General features: G+C 36.5%; 1 protein-coding gene across 2 annotated transcripts; it reads right to left on the bottom strand.

Moving 5' to 3' along the window:
* Positions 1 to 303: 303 nt before the first annotated feature.
* Positions 304 to 20937, bottom strand: c4b (complement C4B (Chido/Rodgers blood group)). 2 transcript variants are annotated; one of them, XM_026284379.1, is made up of 41 exons: positions 20784 to 20937; positions 17855 to 18041; positions 17610 to 17781; positions 17227 to 17297; positions 16847 to 16935; positions 16595 to 16677; positions 16392 to 16479; positions 15807 to 15927; positions 15592 to 15721; positions 15351 to 15463; positions 15016 to 15174; positions 14716 to 14883; positions 11652 to 11837; positions 11380 to 11538; positions 11133 to 11265; positions 10948 to 11019; positions 10495 to 10704; positions 10272 to 10383; positions 9577 to 9647; positions 9360 to 9499; positions 8764 to 8985; positions 8632 to 8683; positions 8427 to 8516; positions 8038 to 8244; positions 7725 to 7800; positions 7386 to 7578; positions 7134 to 7235; positions 6092 to 6254; positions 5752 to 5966; positions 5502 to 5657; positions 4979 to 5038; positions 4782 to 4872; positions 4501 to 4672; positions 4322 to 4412; positions 3334 to 3408; positions 3144 to 3246; positions 2727 to 2816; positions 2490 to 2582; positions 2320 to 2403; positions 2029 to 2161; positions 304 to 1252 (listed from the first exon to the last, which is right to left on the bottom strand). In XM_026284379.1, exons 1-41 carry the CDS (start codon positions 20858 to 20860, stop codon positions 1111 to 1113), a joined length of 5151 nt encoding a protein of 1716 aa, XP_026140164.1. In that variant the 5' UTR covers positions 20861 to 20937; the 3' UTR covers positions 304 to 1110. The 2 variants fall into 2 exon arrangements, with proteins under 2 accessions (XP_026140164.1, XP_026140165.1); XM_026284380.1 differs by lacking the exon at positions 20784 to 20937 and adding an exon at positions 18431 to 18464.
* Positions 20938 to 21616: the final 679 nt, after the last annotated feature.

The following is a 21616-nucleotide window of genomic DNA, read 5'->3' as shown; positions in this document are numbered from 1 at the left end:
TGTTGGACCAACTCGCCAAGATTAGAATAATATGAGAGCATAAAGCCTGGGTCTGTTCCTCTCCACCTCTACTTTCAACCCTCGCACCACTTTATGTCCTCCCTCTTCCAAAAGATTCGAAGAAGCATAATAAACTAAGTTTTAGCATGACAAGCATTAATAAACATACAGTGGTGTGAAAAAGGTTTTGCCCCCTTCCTGTTTTTTTTCTCTCTTTGCATATTTGTCACACCTAAAAGAATCAGATCAAAACAATTTTTATATTACACAAAGATAACCTGATTAAATACAAAATGCAGTTTTGATGTTATGTAATTTATTATGGGAAAAAAGCTGTCCAAACCTGTCTGGCAGTACGTGAAAAAGTACTGGTTGTGCTACCCTTTTGGGTTAAATTTTCATCTTATCTCAGTCAGTCTATCACATTCCTCATTTCTTCATCCCTAGCTAACTTGGCACAGTGTTATCTGCTTATTTTGGTGCCTTCTGAGTGAAGTGTCTGATTTTTTTTGCACTGAGTGGGCGATACTACCCACGCTTAACTCTATATGGATTCTGTGACGCGCTGCCCTTTCAGCCTCATCTTCAGAGGAGTGTGGCTGTTGTACACGTATTCACCCCCGCCTGCCACTCGCCTGCAGATGTTGCCGAGTTTACTGTGAGCACAGAAGCCCCTCTCACACTCTCAACTGCCAAGTAAAATAAAAAATAAATACACCTATGCTGGGAAGCTGAATCACTCCACTATAAGGAACCAAGTCTTAAAGACTGGAGTCACATGAAACTCAGCGAGAGGATTTGAAAGAGGCCTCAAAAGTATTTTTTTAATCGATGTGTGTTGATTTATCTGTGTGGTCACTGCTGATCTGCTGAGCGGTCTCTTGAACACACAGAGTATCAATACAAAAAAGACGAAAAAGATTTAGCTTTGAAAATGATGGTTGTTATTGTCTTATAATGTTTTATGAGCACATATATTTTAAGACGGACTCAAGCATATAATCATAAGCATAAAAAGAAAATCAAGTTTACAATTCAGGATAAATGTAGATTCATTTTCTGCTGCAGTGAGACGTTGCGTAATTAAATTCCCCCAAATTTCAGTTCAGACTACATGGTGCATCCATTAACTTGGTACTCTTTCACAAAATCTTTCAGTTCCTTGCAGAAACCCTTGTTGACTGATGCTCTGCATGTCGAGGTCGACAGCTTCTCCTCAACCCATGTTTTTGAATCCAACAGGTACTGCATGCTGAGAGAGAAACAGTTCAGACATTCACTTTAGACATAACAGCAATTCAGTGTATACAGTATGTATTGGGATCGTGAGCGCCTTTATGTGTGCGATTCATGTCAGTTAGCGGCAGCACAAGAAGGAAGCAGAGAAAAAGGTACTCCTCTTAGAATACATGCAAATAAACATAATTTTAGATGTTTAATTAATGGTGGTGCTAGACGAAGGCTCAAGGAACACATTTTTTCTCAAAACCTGATATTTTTGTTTGTCTGTAGCTCAAAATTAGGCCGTGCAAACTAACTAATTTTCCCAGCGAAGGTCACATTTATTTATCTTATATTTATCTTTTTTAACACTATAAATGTCTTTACTGCAATTTTTGATCAATTGGATGCATCTTTTCTGATCTTTTACACACTTTTACACAGAAAATAGAGCCCACAAATCCCCAATAGCATAAAAGAAATACATTGGCAAGGATAATTTTTTTTTTCTACAAAAAATGTGACATTATTATTATTATTATTATTGTCGTAGTTATTGTTATTCTTTGTATGTTGACTTTTTGTAAAATGTAGGACTGTCAATGCAATAAAATAATTGATTAATCATGATTTTCTTCTTTATAGAAGGCTCAGTAAAACAATGATACTATCAAATATTATTCTATAAATCATAATTTCTGACAGGAATTCAGCCTATATTAAAAACAAAACAAAAAAATCATTCAAACACCCCATTTCATTTGGACATTAATTGACTGTTAAACGAATACATGTAAATGTACTTACTTTCCATTTAAGTCTTTGGTGGGGCCATCATTGCCCATGATGAGGTACGTCTTGCCCTCTTTTAGCTCACCCTTGCAGTGCTTTCTCTTGGCAAACACTCGTGTACTGCCTGCGCTTACGCTCAAATCTCCCGCTGAGGGTCAGAGGTTAAACTCTTAATTTATATGAGAATATCTTTTAGATTAATAAACTCAGCAGTGTCCTCTTTATCTAAAATGCTCATGTTCACTGATCGTCACTACAGTGCATGTGACACTATAGATAAAGCTCCAAAAAAAAAGTATCACTTACAGAATCGGAGGACCACGGTCACAGTTGCTGAATATAACATAAAATTGCTTTCTTCAGTAACTGAATCCACAATGACTTCAAATGCTGTCAGAAAAAAAGAAAAGATTAATAAAAGGTAAGATCTGCCTCTTAGGTTTTGTTAGTGTTTGTATAAATATGGAATCACAAACCATATTCAATGTTGGTGTGATAACAAGCATATTCAAATCTCTTCTTTTTGGTGATTTCCATCTCAATTGTTTTCTTCTCTGTGAAACAGCCTCCTGATGAAACAGACATTATTATATTTCATGATGTGTAAAACTCATTCTACAATTCTACAATAAATTATCATTGGTTAGTGTAGATATGGTCACTGGTTTTTATATGGGTTTGTTTGAATGAGAAATGATTTACTGAGAACCTACTTTCTGCACATTGACACACATCATCTGAGCACAGGACAGAAACCGCCTTGCTCCTTTTGGGAGCGCTGTACAGCACTGAACATCTCCTGTCTGTGGAAATGATGGGTATTGGGTATCAATGACAACTCATTGTTGTCATTGTCGTTCATGATAAAGAAATAACTTTTTAAACACACGTCCACACACACACCATCATATGTGAAAGAAAAATACATGTTTTTCTTCATTATTATATCAGGACAGTTTTATCATCTTGGCTTTTTTATATTAAGTCCCTTTATTTACTGTATATATATATATATATATATATATATACTGTACATATATATCAAACGTGATATGTAATTAACAAGTTCAGTTGTTATGGTCCTGTGAAATACATTTTCTCATACAAAAAGAAATTAAAGAATAACTTGCCTGGCTCATAGTAATCATAAAAGGTAGCAGGAGCTGGTTGAACTAAACCAATAGCCACACTTTGCTTGGCTCCGAATGCTATACATGCCTCACCTTCTTCTATCTGAGGGGTGACAGAGAGACAACTTCAACTACTTTGTATGTAAGGGAGTTTTGGTTAATTATGACTGTGTGTTTGTACTCATTTCACCTCATTGAAGTACAATAGCACTCTTCCTCGTGTGAGCTCATAGTGAGAAATATACCTGTCCATCAGATCTTTTAGCTGTTGGAGAGAATATTAGAGAAACAACAGAAACAATGGAGAAAAGCAAAATGATGAAAGACCCATCATAAGATACAGATAGATAACTATTAAATGGAGAGTTCATCCTCATGTAATTTCACACCCATAAGACCTTCGTTCATCTTCGGAACACTAATTAAGATATTTTTGATGAAATTTGAGAGCTTTCTGACCCTCAAAAGACAGCAAGGGTATTACCACGGTCAAGGCACGGAAATATAGTAAGGACAAATTGTGACATCAGTGGTTCAATCCTAATATTATTAAGCTATGAGAATACTTTTTGTGTGCCAACCATGAAAGTAAAAATAACAAGTTTATGCAACAATTTCTTCTCTTCCATGTCATTCTTCACTACCATTCACTAAAGTATCATGACACATGCATGTGCATTACTTGAAAACAAGGCACAGCACATCCAGGTTCTATGTCAGAATGCCAGTTTCTGCAGGGAATGACATGGAAAAGAAGAATAGTTTGATTTTGTTTTTACTTTTTTTTATTATTTGTGAACAAAAAGTATTCTTGTAGCTTTGTAAAATTACATTTGAACAACACGGACTCTTTTAATGATGTCCCTACTGCTTTTCTGGATAGTTGTGTTGCTGTCTGTGTATGGTCAGAAAGCTCTTGGATTTCATCAAAAATAACTGAATTTGTTTTCAGAAGATGAATAAAGGTTTTACGTGTTTGGAACGACATGACGGTGAATAATCAATGACAGAATTTTTGGTTTATTTTTGGTTTTTGGTTCATTTTTGGGTGAACTATCCCTTTAAAACAGAGGATAAAGACATGGATTACACATTTTATATAATAATAATAATAAATATTGTAAATATAATTCCTAATTCATATATATATATATATACTTATAAAGTTTATGGCAGACCTTTTCTAGATCAGTACTGATTGCATCAAAGCCGCTAAGTAGAGTGATGTCAGCAATGGCCATTCCAGAGAGGTTCCTTCCCTGTGTGTGACTGTGAGAGAAGACATGATCCTGATCACCTCCAAAGCAGCAGATTACAATTAAGATGACAAATGTTTGTTAGAAGTACATTCTCTCACCTGACACACACTGTATAGACCACTTCATCTTGCGTGTTTTGCGTAGTGTCTCTTTTTTGTCTGCTGCGAGCATCAAACCACTCGATTGCTGACCGGGGGAGATCTTCCTCCTCATTCCTCTCTTCATCTTGTTCATAGTCCTCATAGTAATTGTAAGTTTGTTGTACATAACCTCAAAAATATATTTGTAAGAAGAATTGCATGTAATTCTGCATATTTATAGAAATAAGGTATGAATTATATGGATACGATTAAATGTGTTAAATTAGAACTCAACTCACTTGTGTATTCCACTTTTCCCTCTACAGTCACACTTATAGACAAGTCAGCGCAGTTGGAGTCTTCCTTATGAGCATAATAAGCCTTTGCCACCTACAGTAACAAAGCAGAATAAGAATAGAATAATAATAATAATAATGCTGTGGAAATTTTTGACCTCATGTATGCACACTGTGGAAATATTTGTTAAACTGCTTACTTTCATTTTAATTTTTCCTTTACCGGAAAGGTTTACATCTATTCCCATTCCCACTAGTCTCTGAAAAGACAAAAGTCATACCATGATAAACAGATAAACTAAATATCTAAGTCATAATGAAACACTGTTGATAAGAACTGTGAACTTACAGTGTCACCTGGAGGACAACATGCCATATTACAGTAGCTGCTCAGTGTCCTCATCTCAATGTACATGGACCACTCTATTTGTGTGTGTGTGTGTGTGTGTGTGTGTGTGTGTGTGTGTGTGTCACAGTAGTTTATATTTAGGACAGGACTTCCACATCAATCCTCGTTCTCTTAAGCAATTTTGTTAGATTTCTGTCAGTGTTTTGTGTCACTGTCCCAGTCATTAAACCACCTTTTTGAACTTACATTTATTTGAATTTAAATAGAATAATAATTAAAAACCTCATCGTTTTTCCACACATGATTTCCCCAAAATATAAAGGAGTTATATAGCTAATAAAATATAGCCTATAATTGCAGTACATTCTGTTTACCTTTAATTCCGTTTCCACTTTTTCATTTTTGTCCAAAGTCAGCTTTTCCATCTCAGACCTCCCTTGAATGGTGAACAATGCATTGATTGTACCGAAGGGGGCTTCAGGGATACTCAGTGCGTACTCTGATAGAGCTTCCAGAGCCATGATAGTGTCCTAAAGTGTGTTTGAATAGTGTAGTGTTACCATTTGTATAATATTGTTTGGAATTAGAGTAAAAGACTTATAGTAGGTACCATTCAGTACCCACCTGTGTTGATTTAAAACCTCCTTCATAGTTTTCTTGTGAAGACAAGAAGCATGCGGCAGCATTTGCTGTTAATAAGTCATTCTGTGCAAGTGCAGTCAGGAGAGCGTATGCGGTGGTCTCTACTGTTAATGCCACTACAGGAGGCACACGGTTATTTTTTGCCTCATTTACCAGCCGCATACTTTCATCATCTTCCCAAACAAGACACTCTTCCACTATTCAGTTCAATTGAGCAGGAGAGAGTAAAGAATTTACAGAAAAAAACAATATATTTATTATATGACTAATATATTTAAAGTTTCCAACACTTCCATAAAGTTGTCAATATGTGGTAAGATACCTGGTTTTGCAAGACTTCTGAGTTTCCTCCAGGCTGACAGTGACTGAGTTCGATCAGTGAGGCAGACAGACAAACAGTACGCCGTAATGGCCAATGCATAAGGTCTTTTAAGATCACCCACCCGTTTAAGGAGGAAGTTGGTGGCAAGAGAGATGCTTTTATTCTAGTGAGCATAAAAAAAAACATGTTAGTTTTTTTTTTTTTTTTATTAACCCTCATAATGCATTAAAAAAATCTGAATTGTTTGACACTAATATAACGTCACAGATACATTTAGAATAAAGTATTTTTGGCACCTTATGGTACTTTATACATAACACAAAACATTTCGAAACACACATATTTCTTCTGTGTCAAAAAAGGCTGGATGCATTATGGAGGTCAAAAAACATTCTTTGAGTAGTGCCTATAACAGGCTTTCTATGAATATTAGACATACAGTACAGTGGACCCGCAAAGTGGACACTTTGGACACTTAAGTCACATTTTAAGTGCACTACATACAAAATAGCAAACCATGTGGCATCTGCAAATAAATTATGCTTATTATAATTAGGTGATTTTTTAACCGTGATGTAATTTCAAGTTCACACAGGTGCCCTACCAGCAGTGTAGCTCATTACATCTACAGTTTGACAACTATAAAGTGTCCATGACTTTGTCTACACTTTGACAATCTTTTTTCATATTTTGAAATCTAACAGAATCTTCACAGAAGTTTACAGAGCCCCTAATTGGACATGTTTCTTTTATTCCTTTGTCATTTTTTGATGTAGATACTTGTGTTCCCTGGTTCTTGTTTTCTGTTTGTTTCATTTACGAATACTCCTGCATTCAAATCTTCCTTTTCTGCCAGCTTAGCATTTTATGAGAGAATGATGGAAATAATGCATTTTTAATGCTTTTGTGAGTGAATGCAGATATAAGTTTTACAAGTGAAGACATTTTTTCTATCACCATGTCCCTTTAGTTGCTCTGTAAATTGTGGCTTAAGTGGCCAAATATTTTTGATGCCAGTGTAAATGATGCTTCTGGTTCTTACCACATCAGTTACTTCTTCTTCCAAGTAAGGGAGGGAACGATAAAGAGCTATCGTGATAAAAGCTGTTAAAGAGGCATCTTGATCAACTCCTCCAATACCTCCCTACAACAGAAACACTTAATATCAGCACATTTATTTTAGGAATGCAATTCCTGTTTATACTATTTTGCAATGTTTGATATCAAGTGTTTGACAAGATAAAGCTTTTTGCAAAACCATTTGGCACTGACAAATAATGGAAAGCATTTAGACCTGCATTTCCCTGTGATAGACTGGATTTGTATCAGTGAAGGACCCATCAGAGCTCTGTGTTTTAATCAGATATGTGACTGCGTCACGGATGTCCATCTGAGAAATCATCTTCTCTGTTGTCCCTTGCTGTTCAAGAGTTTCTATCTGTCGCTCAGCCACAAGGGACAACACTTTCACCACCAGTGCAGTCAACCTAAGGGAAATGAGAAGCCATCTAATACTTTAAAAAATTTGGGATTCTAAATCTAAACATTGTATTGGATAAAATAGTTATTGGATGAGGCAAGTGCAGCACAAAACAAGTCCCATTGTATGACTGCATTTTGTTTGCATTTTTACCAGGTACTTGTTGGATAGTTTAGCCAAGCTCCATAGGATCCATCAGGCTTTTTGAATGTTAAAATCCGTTCATATGCTGCCAGAATAAAATGTGAGTCAGAGCAGGGTATCACCTGACACATTAAAATTGTGTTAAATCATAGGCCTTGGTCAGGAAAGACAAAATATGAATTAATATTAATGCCAACTCACAGGCTCACTTTGATTTGAATTAAAATGACATCTACTCTGATCATGGTCTATTGTATTACAAGTATTATTTTATACTTTTTTTACATTTTAATTTCTTATGTGGCATGCAGATTTAATAAACCTTGCTCAATGAAATCCAGTGCTTTGTCTCTGGATCCTGCTTCCATTTCCATCCAACGTTGGCTTTTGTCCAGGTAGCGGATTGATAAGGCAGTAGGAGACATAAAGATCATCGTCTGCTCTCCACAGCCTTTAGGAGCCCGGATCAGTTTTTCCACTTTGGACGATGAGAGTAATGGGACAGCAGTGGACTTGGCAAATGCCTCGTCTGCATTCGAAAAAAAATACAAAATAAATAAAAAAATTCTGTTAATTCTAAGAGAACATCATAATAAATATTATTAGGCATGACCATGACCATGACCAATAAATTAAGTTACATAAGGATTATCAGTAATGGAGAATTTGAAAGCATTCACAAAACCTTTTTTAAACATGTTGCTTTCTGACCTTCTAGTTTGACAAACAGGTTGACATCTGTTTCAGGGACTGTGTTATTCGGGAAAAATCCATTGATAAAGAAGCGCCGGTCACTTCTACCTGATGAGCAGAATTCAGGTTTTTATACATTGTGAGGTTACTATGTCGCAGACTTTGTCAGATATGAATATTTAGTAAATTAAATGGGCAATTGAATGACAGCAAACAATCTCACCATCCAGATTAATAAAATACGTCAGCTCTTCTCTCATTTCCACTCCTTCATTCTGAGACATGAGAAAAAAAGACAAAAGATAGATATAATAATCACTTAAAATATATGAGATAGATTTCCGAGATCCCTTACCATGACCAGGAGCGTCTTTTGAATGGCATCCACTCTAAATTTTTCTTCTTCTTCATCTTCATAAAGTTCAATAATGATAGGGATTTCACCTATTTTCATGGGAACAGCAGGGAAAGTCACAGTTTGAGAGGACTGTGGCTGCAGACTGATTCGGACAGCAGAAGAGGAGGATGCTGATCCCGGGGAACAAAGACCTTCCACTTGTTGCATTTGCACAACGAGCTGACCAGGAAAGTGATGAAGAACATATATTAATCTCAGTAATCATGAATCTACTGTATAACAGTGTATAATATAACAAATAATGTTATGATTACTTTAAATTAACTGGTCATTTAATTAACAATACGACATAATATGACTGAACCAACCTGACTACACCAATGAAGTAATATTTAATGGACAGGCAGAAATATATTACTTCAGGTAACAACCTTTTACAGGTTGAAAGCTACATTTAAATTATTATAAATATAAATTTATAATAAGTACATTTTTTAATGCATTACTGTAAATGCATACAGCAGTAATTATTACTAAAGTGGTATTTAAAAAAAAAAAAAAAAAAATACTGAAATAATTTAATTTGAACAAACCTCCCTTTCCATATTGCCATAATTAAAGATCACTGCAACTATAGACAGTTGCTCAAAGCGTTTAACCGAATAGGGAAGCCTCAGGGAAATAAACAATGACTTAAATACAGTAAGATCAATTGGCTCCGCCACACAAAAACCTGCAAACAATAAAAGAAAAAGTTTAGTAATTTGGTGGATTTAAATTAAATGTGATAGCAGCGAGAAGGAAAATTACCATGGGATGGAGAAAAACTGAGAGACTGGATCTCCCATGTTGTAAGAGAGTGTGGTAAATGGATTTTGTGCCTGGAAGAAAGACTTTGTGCAATTAAAACCCTTATTCAAGAACTTTGAAAATCTTTTAATGGAAATCCAACGGATAATTTAACATTTTTTATAATTTTATGTGTATTTCACTGTAAAAAAAAAAAAAAAAAAAAAAAAAACCTTAACTTCTATGTACTTACATAAAAAATAAGTACAATGTACTTAATGTGTTCATATTGTATTGTAAAACACTTTTGCTGCTATTGAGGTGGGATAGGGGTAAGGTTAGGGAGAGGGTTGAAGGTATGGGTAAGTTTAAGGGTGGGTTAAGGTGTAAAGTATAGGTCAACAGTGTAATTATACATGTAACTATAGAAATTAAATACAGATGTAATTACATGTAGTTTTTAAAAAATATATAAGTACACTGTAAAAACATGTATGTACACAATAAGTACATTGTACTAAATTATTAATTAAAATGTAAGTACATACAGTAGTAGTTAAGGCCACTTAATATAAAGTGGGTCCTATATATATATATATATTTTTTTTTTTTTCCAATTGTATTAACACAATTATTAGTCTTTAGACTTTAATATTTTATGCAGATAAACAATTATATATGCCTACTTTATAATTACAGGCAGAGAACCTACTCACCTAACTTTTTCTTTCACATCAATCTGCTTAAACTCAAAGCTTGGAGGGAAATATCGCCGAATTGTTTCTATCCCAAAGTCGGTGAAATCCTCGACTTCATTAGAATTAACAGCTGTGGGGATGTAATAATGGAGAATCATTAGTGGGAAGAAAAATCAGATGGATTCAATGCACTGATTACTGACTCGTGCATGATAGCTTTTTATTAAGATGTTATACTTACTTCTGCCATGCCCTGTTCTTTGGTCCTCTCTCCTCTTTTTGTCTCTTAACTTGGTTGCAAACTCACAGCACTCTTGGAAGACTTTCACACATTCTTTGCTTTCCGTCTTGCCCACTCTTTTCGCTCGTTCCTCACAAGTAAACTTCATAGGAATCAGGGTGAAGCCATGGCGACAGCATTTCTGCAGTTCTGCTTTCTTAAATGCAGCTTCTACACAACAAAAGTGATGAGCAGGAGAAACTGACAGTAACTGGACATCTTCGAGAGCAAAACCAGGTCAAAGCTGGTGTAAGTTCTCAATCTGATTATAATACATGGCTAAAAAAGATCCAAAATGCCTCCATATTGACAAATGAAATATATAAATACTGAGTGCACCTTTAAATTACCAAAACACAAGCTACGAGAATTAATGCAAAAGGTAAAAAAATATTAATACTGACAATACTATACCTTTTTTAGCCATTTCTGCTTGAACATCTATAGAACGTTTGTTGCGTCTAAAACCAGCCTTGCAGCTGAACCCTAGATGCACAATGAATTTGAAAATTATAAATGGATATTTTAACAGCTCTTTCATGTACAGATGCTGAGCCCAGTAAAACGAGTCTGGTTGTTTCTTGAGCATTATTTGGTACCTTTTCTCATCATTGAACGAAATGAGGTTGAGTGGGAGATGAAGGCCAGACCAGCATCATTAAAAACAGCAGCTGCGTTCTCTCCACCACCATATGAGCACCCCAGATCATAAGACTGCATGGAGGTGAACACCTTCACACAGGAAAATGGGATACAGTAAAAGAACTCAAGAGCAGATCAAAAGATTCAATATCCATTTTTTTAATACATGTGTATTTGGTCTAAGCTTTTGACTGAAAAACACACCTGTTTTGGAGTGAGTTTGTTTTGAGCACCCAGGGCATAAATGGCTTTGTCCACAACTAGTAAGGCCACTTTTGCATTCTTCTGCGTTCCTACGTCAATGTCAAGCTCAGCGATATCATCTGGTTGATAATTATGATTGTCATGCAGTTTTACCTCAAGCTAAATAGGAGAGGGGACAGCAGAACTGTAAACATTCTTTTTTTCATCAGTCTTTTTTTACTATACTGAATATTATAAACTTACAAAAACTGTTAAAAATTTGAAATATGTACCTTTCCCTCACACTTGTCTTGTACATCTACCCATACTGAGTTTGCAATGGCGTCACCATTTGTGTCATAGTAATAGGCGATCACTCTGAAGGATGGGATCATCTCTGGACTGATACGGATGGGTATTTTTACTACAGAACCTGATGCAACAGAGCTTGCTGATCTCAGCATGCCTCTACTGAGAATCTGAAGAGACAACCACATTTCAAAATAGTTGTCATGTTTATAAAACATTACTACAAAAATTTAATCAGTTACTTAATGATATTTTTGTCCGGTAAAAATACACTGAACAAAATTATAAACGCAACACTTTTGTTTTTGCTCCTATTTTTCATTAGCTGAACTCAAAGATCTACGACTTTTTCTGTGTACACAAAAGGCCTATTTCTCTCAAATATTGTTCACAAATCTGTCTAAATCTGTGTTAGTAAGCACTTCTTCTTTGCTGAGATAATCCATCCACCTCACAGGTGTGACATATCAAGATGATGATTAGACAGCATTATTATTGCACAGGTGTGCCTTAGGCTGGCCACAATAAAAGGCCACTTTAAAATGTGCAGTTTTATCACACAGCACAATATCACAAATGTCACAAATTTTGAGGGAGCATGCAATTGGCATGCTGACTGCAGGAATGTCTGCTGACTGCTTTTGCCCGTGAATTTGATGTTCATTTCTCTACCATAAGCCATCTCCAAAGGTGTTTCCGAGAATTTGGCAGAACATCCAACAGGCCTCACAACCCCAGACTACGTGTAACCACACCAGCCAAGGACCTCCACATCCAGGATCTTCACCTCCAAGATCGTCTGAGACCAGCCACCCGGACAGCTGCTGCTACAGTCGGTTTGCATAACCAAAGAATTTCTGCAAAAACTGTCAGAAACCATCTAAGGGAAGCTCATGTGCATGCTTGTCGTCCTCATCAGGGTCTCATCGTTGTCATAACCAACTTGAGTGGGCAAATGATCACATTCGATGGAGTCTGGCACTTTGGACAGGTGTTCTCTTCCTGGGCGAATCCCAGTTTTCACTGTACATGGCAGATGGCAGACAGTGTTTATGGGTGTGTGGTTTGCTGATGTCAACGTTGTGGATTGAGTGGTCCATGGTGGCGGTGGGGTTATGGTATGGCAGGTGTATGTTATGGACAACGAACAAAGATGCATTTTAATGATAGCATTTTGAATGCTTTAAGCGCGGCTCCAGAGGTTGCTGCAGAGGAGGCTGTTCAGAAGACTGCATTGGAGAAGACTGTTCCTGAGATTACCTCAGCAAAAGAGGTTTCTGTACCAGCAACAGAGAGAATGGTGTCTGAGTCAGCAGTCGTGAGCGCTGAGGAGAGAGCCGCGGCCGACTCTGCTGCTGAAGCGGTATTGCAGTCTGTTTCGGCTCGTCAAGAGATGCCAGTTGTCATTGCTGCCAAGACCCTGTCAGAATATTTGTCACGTCTAGTCCAGATCCTAGAAGTCCCTGCCAGTCCTGTCTTGTCCCCAGACCCCGTTCCTAGAGATCCCGAGCCAGCCGCAGTGAGCGCTGATCCCGAGCCAGCCACAGTGAGCGCTGATCCCGAGCCAGCCGCAGTGAGCGCTGATCCCGAGCCAGGCGCAGTGAGCACTGATCCCGAGCCAGCCGCAGTGAGCGCTGATCCCGAGCCAGGCGCAGTGAGCGCTGATCCCGAGCCAGGCGCAGTGAGCGCTGATCCCGAGCCAGCCGCAGTGAGCGCTGATCCCGAGCCAGCCGCAGTGAGCGCTGATCCCGAGCCAGCCGCAGTGAGCGCGGTTCTAGAGCCAGTTTCTGTCCACGCCGATGCAGTGTCCACAGATGTTGTCATGTGTCCTGAAGATGTTGTTGTTTGTCCAGAGGTCACGCCTGTCATGTCTACAGATGTTGTCAAGTGTCCAGAGACCCCTCCTATCATGTCCACAGATGTTGTCAAGTGTCCAGAGACCACACCCCACCCTACACCACCCAGACCTGCCCGGACCCCTCGTCGTCAGCCTTCGTCCCGTCCACCTAAGACTCCTGCCCCACCCAACCACCCTGGACTTCCCCCCATGAACTTTGTTGTCCCGCCTCCTCCCCTTCCTTGTTTGTTTTTTCTGATTTGCCACCCTAACCCTGTCAAAGTGTTTTCATGTTTGCCTTTATTGTTATTTGTAATGTTTTGTTGGTTTGTGTCTGTGTCTCAGTCAGTTATGTCAGTCATGTCCCGTGTTTGATGTCCCCTTGAGGAGCGTCTGGAAGCCGCTCCTTAAGGGAGGGGTTCTGTCATGATTCTGCCTTCGTGTCCTGATTTTCCTCTAGTCTTGAGGCAGGATCATGACAGGCCCGTGTTTTGTGTACAAGCACATGGCCTTTTCTTTGGGCCATGTGTTTGTGTTGTCTCGTTTCCCTTGCCCCGCCCCCTTGTTATCCTAGTTTTGTCATTATTGCCTTACCTGTGCCACCTGTTGTGTCTTCATTAGTCTTCCTATTTATATCCCCTTGTGTTCACTGTCTTGTGCGGTTCATTGTTACATTGCTACTTATTGTTACACATTGAAGATACGTTGTGAGTCTTGTTATAGTCTCTCTGTAGTTAGTGTTCTTGTGTGAAGAGTCTTTTGTTAACTGTTAGTTCCTAGTCCTGTTAAATCATTTTGTCTTTGCCCTAGTCGCTGTTTTCCCCCTCGTGGGTTTTGTTTTCCCTTTTTGTCTTCAATAAACCCTGTGTGTTGTGTATCCTGCCTGCTCTTGAGTTCATCCCAACCCCCCACGTGACACCTTTGAGTTCAGCTCATGAAAAATGGGTGCAAAAACAGAAGTGTTGCGTTTATAATTTTGTTCATTGTGTATTTTAACATGCTTAAATCATATAAACGTGCTAGTGAAGCAGGTGTGTGTAACATTACTGTTTTCAGAGAATATACTTTGTTATTTTTAAGCATAACTTTAACAAATTGTGAAGTCTATGCAAAATAAATAAATACATTAAATAGAAATACTGGAATACAAAGCAAAAATGTTTTATAAGATGTAATGGAAATTCACTTCATAATTGCAATACATTACTTACCATATAATATATATGCCCATCTTCTGGTTTACCATTGACATAAAATGTAACATCCAAATCCTCTTCTGCTGACATTACTTTATCAGTCACACTAATATGCAAGAAGCTGTTTGTTGAGGATTTCATTGGGCGCACTTCTTTTGTTGACTTGAAACCATCCACTGTTGCCTGTTGAAATTAATATGTCAGAAATATACAGCTTACACAATATGGGACTTATTGGGACTTAAAAATATGGTATTAGGTAGGCCTGTAGGCCTGGTAGGTATTGAAAAAAGTTTATTTTTGGGATGTATTAACCTGTACTAAAACTGAAGGCGGTGTTCCTTCCAAGTTGAAATTCTGAAATGCAACTCCCTCTTTATTAGTTTTAACAACAAACGTTTCTTTGGTGCTTGAGACATGCAAGTTCACTTGAACACCTTCAGCTGGGGAACCATTTGGCTGACGGACTGTAACCTAGCCAAAAACAGAAACCACTGTTATCATAGCAAAAAAAAATTAATCAAAAATATGTTAATTAAAGCTACCATTATGAATTACTGCAAGCATAATTCTTTATGACTGAATGGTATCATTATGATGCATTGTCCTAAGAATAAAGATTTGACTTTATCAAATGGTGTTTTCTTTACCACTGCTTGAAGGGGGAATGTAGGTGTGTAGAACGATGTTGTCCGAGACAGATCCACATTGTACGGGCTCAAAACAATGGGAAGGAAAGCTTCTGATTCCTGTACCTCACCACCTTATGAAAGGTGCACAGTCATTTTAGTTTAAGAACTATCTTGTCAACTAAGAAATGTTTGCATTTTAACTAGGTAATCTTGGTTGCATTTTTGACCTCAATAAAACGTAATCTTAAAATATGATTACTTAAAATATCTGTGACTGTGACAGCAATGTAGAATTGGGCCTGAGTTGCTGCTAATTCTTCTAATGCTGAATTCAGTTTTTGACTGAGGTCTGAGATTTTAACTGTCATATTGGCATGGCCTTCTTTCACCTAAAGAAGGGAAAGACACAACATAAAGTGTGATCAATACTTAGGAGATTTCTTGGAGACTCAAGAAATTATGATTTCTACTCACAGATCCAGTTTTTTCCAGTCCCCTGATGAATTCGATTTCTCCAGCATTACTCTCTGACACATCCTTTTTTATCCCAAACCGACAATGGAAACCACCATCAATGGTCTTGCCATATGTGTATCTTTCAAAATAAAATAAAATAAAATAAAATAAAAGCCATCAAAAACCATTCATATTTACAAAATAAATTTAAATCAGTGAAACTTTCAGGTCAGTAAAACCTTTGGAAATTTTCTTTGTAATAATGGTAAATAATGGTCTTAAAGGGATAGTTCACCCCAAAAGATGAATTGTGACATTATTTACCCATCCTTATGCTATTCCAAACCTGTATTACAACCCCAATTCCAGAGAAGTTGGGACATTTTGTTAAATGCAATATAATCAAGAATCTGTGATTTATTAATTCTCTTTAAATCACAGATTCTTGATTATATTGCGTTTAACAAAATGTCCCAACTTCTCTGGAATTGGGGTTGTAATACAGGTTTGGAATAGCATAAGGATGGGTAAATAATGTCAAAATTCATCTTTTGGGGTGAACTATCCCTTTAAGACCATTATTTGATCTGAATATGAACTTACGAGGCTCTAATGGTGAATGTATATGTCTCAGCATTCACAAGCAGAAAGGTTTTCTCTGAATGAATAGAAACCTCAAAGCTAGGAAGAACTGACAAAAAAGTATTTTAGTTAGATGCAGTACAAAATCTGTAGAGAATAATTATTTTTATAGATATTTATAGTATTATCTGAGAGTTCATATTTAATTGTTTCATTTGACTTACCAAACTTCTGGACCTTGAATTCACGTACTGCAGCATTTATCTCATCACCTTTGTAGTGTGCTGTAATCTTCCATACACCAGGTCTAGAAAGATTGATTTAAAAGTCTGATATGGACTGAAATAAATACTGCAGATTCACAATGGTGTCATTATAGAGTGAAGAGCATGTTAATATTTATTTCCATGAACATCACTGGGTTATGCTACAGGGTTTTGATATTAACTTGATATTGAGATTGAGATTGACTGTACTTAGAGATATCAGGGATGTGGTAGTCCTTGGACAGAACGCCACTGAAAACTTTGTATGCTGATTTCTTGATCTTGTTCCCCTCAGCATTCTGGGGATACAGATAAAGGTCAGGCTGGTTAGAGAAGACACTCCAGTTTCTTGATTTGCTCAATAAATGATGGCAAGAATTTAAGCTGAAAACACTTTACACTGTTCTTGTTACACATGCATTTAATAGCAGTAAATGAGGCATAATTACGGGCAACTATTCCTAAACCAAAGCATAACCCTAATCTTAGTAACTACATGTTGTTAATTAATTTTATTTAGACCTTAAATATAAAATTAGACTGTAATAATCACAGTGTAACATAAAGTGTATTCATACTTTCTTACTTACGTATATATATACATAAATAATCTCCGATTTTGGTCGCATGGAGTGGTCGAAAGTGAAGATCCTAAATGAAACTGGGAAACACACACACAGAAACTATATTAAATATACCACAGTAAAATGCACACAATGGAACAATGACACGTTAAACTAATTTTATTTGAGAGGCTAAATAGAAATGTTCACACCATAGGGCTATTTGAATTAGAAAAGGAGATAAGATAAGATTTTTGGATCAGTTGTTTAGAGACAGTCTTAGAGAGCAGTTAAATGACTTGAGGTACTCACTTAAACATTAATGCAAAAAACAAAAAATAAACTGATCTTGTGCTATTATAAGGTGGATACTAATTGCCACTGATATATTTTTTTCACATGTTAAATACCTTTCTGTTTGGGGTTGTATATAGGTTGGTTTGTCTGAATAAAGATGTAGCCACTGTGTTTGGAGACCAGGACACGGGTCTGCCGTTTCTGACCATCAACTTCACATGCCAGGTTGAGATAGGGAGGCTCTCCATTGATTGATTTCAGTTCTGAACTTTTACTTTCAGATATCTTGAAGAAGAAATACACAGAAAATAAACCTCATAAAAATGTTTTTATTAATTTAGACATTTATGTTCTTTACCTCAAGATTCACTGCTTCAAACTGCCCCTTTTTGGTGATTGTTTTGGTCTCCCGTGTAGACATGGGAATACGCATCTCTGTTTCTAACTGACAGGACACGGGTTTGCCAAGCAGTGCCTCGCCTACCTGAATCCATACAGGTTCTTTCACACCAACATGAAAAACACTCGGAGCAGTGATTAAGAATCTAAAACACACACAAACACACACACACACACACACACACACACACACACACACACACACACACACACTCACACACGCACACACACACACACACACACACACACACACAGAGAGAGAGAGAAACCAAGACCATTTCATTAAACTCAGTTCAGTTTCTTTAAACAAATGATTCATAAACATGGGAACGACAGAGAAAATATGAAATATGAATGAAAATATGAATGAAAGAGAAAATATGTAAATCATGAACAGTTTTCTTTTCATGGTGTAAATGAAGCCTGAATGCAGGTTTGGTTTTTCTTTAAGGTGACATTGTTACAGTGTAATTACACAGGAACACTTAAAGGGTTAGTTTACCCAAAAATGAAAATAAGGCTGTGATTTACTCACCCCCATGTCAGCCAAGGTGTATATGACTTTCTTTTTTTCAGATGAATCCAGTCGGAGTTATATAAAAAAATGGTCTTTGGTCTTTCATGCTGTTTAATGCCACTCAGCAGGCGTTGCATCCATCAGTCCAAAAGAAGTTAAATAAAAAGCGCCCATCCATAAAAAAAGTGTCCCACACAGCTCTGAGAGGTGAACAAAGGCCTCCTGTGGTCAATCAATGCATTTTTGTAAGAAAAATATCCATGTTCAAAACGTAATAATCACTTTAATCTAGTATGCACTCACTGTTGTAAATGGAAAAGCAGTTCCGGGCGGACGACATATGAGATTGGCTTTACGCATGCGCCGCTCAGAAGTGACGAATGTGGAAATGCAGTGGAGAGATCAGAGCAAAACAACGGTCACTAATTACAAGTAAAAAAACGAGGATTTGTAAAGAAGAATGTATAAGCCAAGAAGAGACTCTAAAGTAAGAGTTTCCTAAATTAAGGAAACTTTGCTTCCTTTGATTCTGTAAAAAAACAAAAAACAAACCTTGGTTTTCACGAGACTCATCAGCGCATGCGCAATGCTGACCCATATGTCATCAGCCTGGAGCTGCGTTCTGTGCGCAAATTATATTAAAGTGATTATTACGTTTTGAATAAGGATATTTCTCTTACAAAAACGCATTGATTCTCCACAAAAGGCCTTTGTTTAACCCCCGGAGCTGTGAAAGACACTTTATTTTTATTGATGGGCGCTTTTTATTTAATTTGATTTGGAATGATGCATGCAACACCCGCTGATCATGAAACATCAATGAATGAAAGATCAAAGACCATTTTTAATATAACTCCGACTGGATTCATCTGAAAGAAGGAAGTCATATACACCTAGGATGCCTCTGAGGCAAGTAAACACATCTTAATTTTCATTTTCTGGTGAACTAACCCTTTAAAATATGGTTTATTAATATAAGGTAACTACATTAACATGAACTAACAATGAAAAATGCAATTATTAAATCTTAAGCCCTATTCACACTGGGTTAGTATTACCTGGTGATATCCAGTCATTTGTAATAATTGTGGAGGTTGTCTGTGATCTAAATCCCATGTGAATCATCCATGTCTGTAATTTGTGAAGTAAAAATCCCCCCGCAAATGATAATATTAGTCCTGTGCGAATCAACATCTCGGTTATTTGGCCAGCATTTAGCAGATTGTTTTGAGGTTTGTGTTTCCTGAGTGCCTTTTGATCCATTTTTCATGAAGAATAGAGCTGCATTGAAGTGTTTGATAGTATTTTGGGTGCTGTTAAATTGCTACACCATAAAATTTGCAGAAAGAGAAAGCTAAAAAGATTTTGATTTTAATGAGTTACTAATAAATCAAGCATAAAACTTTGATATTATTTTAACCTGGTGAAATGTAAATGACACAAGACACAAGACTATATTAGTTTCTACAGAACGGGACACTCGAAGCCTTGACATGTGGGTATCTGGGAGATAAATGTATGTTTATTTCAACATGTACCTTACTAATACAGTACATTATTGAACTCAAAGGTTGTATCTGTTAATATTATTTAATGGACCTAAACTACAATTAATTTCTTTAATTAACATTAACAAATACTTTTAGTGTAACAAATGTATTGCTCTTTGTTAGATAATGAATTTACTAATATTAACTAATTAGACCTAATTGTAAAGTGTTAACAATTACACAAGATTTGTACTAAGTAAAAATAATGAATTAAGTGCTTACTATAGGGCTAAGGTTAGGGCTAACTACAAGTTGTTTAAGCTTAGTGGCTTGTAATCGTGCATAATTTATTGTTATACTATAGTATGTAAATACATGTAACTTGATGTACAGTGTGGTAAAGCCTCTTCAAAAACTGTTATTATGGCTGCAACTTATATTACATTAAAGTTAACCACCATTAAATTGCATTAATTATCAGCAATGTATTATAAAGCAAAAATTATGTACATCAGTAGCCTAAAACAATATCTAAATACCTGCATTGGTATTGGTTAACATTATTGTTATTATTATTATTAAGGTGCATACCCTACTGTAGGTGTCATAACTACTGTAACCACTACAAGTTAATATGGTATTTTTAAATTTTCCTTTTTACATGTTACATGTACTTACTATTGTAATAACAATGAATTTTGCGTAATTACATGCAAGTAACCCTGACCAAAACCCTAATCCTAACCCTAACCATATAGTGAGTGCATGTAGTTGATAAATATTTCTCAGTACTTAAATGTATAATTAGACAGTAACAAGGACAACCTAAAATAAACTATAACTATCAATGCTAGTTAATAATAATAATATATAATACTTGCCTCTTTCTGTTCTCTCCCTGAACAGCAGAACACATACACAGCAGCAGATAGAGAAGAGGACGCATGTGCACCTCCATTGTGAGTGTGTTATTCCTGTGTGAGCAGTGTGAGGATTCCAAGAAGATTTTGGTATCTTAACTCTGCTAATGTTGCACAAGAGCAACTGAGTGAATGTTATTATTAAGATTAATGGAGGCTATCAGAGTTCTGTCATTGCACAACCAGGGTCTATGCGCTCTCATTGGCTACAGATGTAAAATGCCTTCTCCAAAGTCATGTGATTTAAAAGAAATGTAAACAAATATGACATAAATCAATGCTTTGGTGTGCTTTGGCTCAATTCTGTTTGGATTAGTGGTACATTTTGAAAATTTAGTACAAAGTCAGCCAGTATTATCTAGGACCATGGTCTTTCCTTGGATGTAGTTGAAACATTCTTTAATAGAACATGTGATTTACAAGAAATTAAATATGGTTTGTTTTCAAATAAAAAGGTTTTTGTTTTTATTTTTAGGAAACAAAATAAAAACTTAAAACTGAGAAATGTTGACCTAAGCATCACGTTCATTTCACAACTTCTTTGAACAAAAGGTCAGATGTTCTTGCTCTTTTGAAACACAGGATGCTCTTTGGCATTATTTCAATTCATGCTGGATAACATCATCATCAGGTCTTGTACAAATATGTGGCACAAAAAAGTTGACGAAGTCACAAAGTGTACAAACAAAAAACATAAATATTGTTTCTTAAATATCTTAGGCTATATCTTTTGTCTTATTATATCATCTAACATTTTTCAGTATTATTACAAAAGACATTGTTTTCTGTTTTAT

The sequence above is a fragment of the Carassius auratus genome, chromosome 16, assembly GCF_003368295.1.
Source record: "Carassius auratus strain Wakin chromosome 16, ASM336829v1, whole genome shotgun sequence".
NCBI lineage: Eukaryota > Metazoa > Chordata > Actinopteri > Cypriniformes > Cyprinidae > Carassius > Carassius auratus.
The sequence above is the reverse complement of the archived record's forward strand: the minus strand, read 5'-3'. Positions and strand labels throughout refer to the sequence as shown.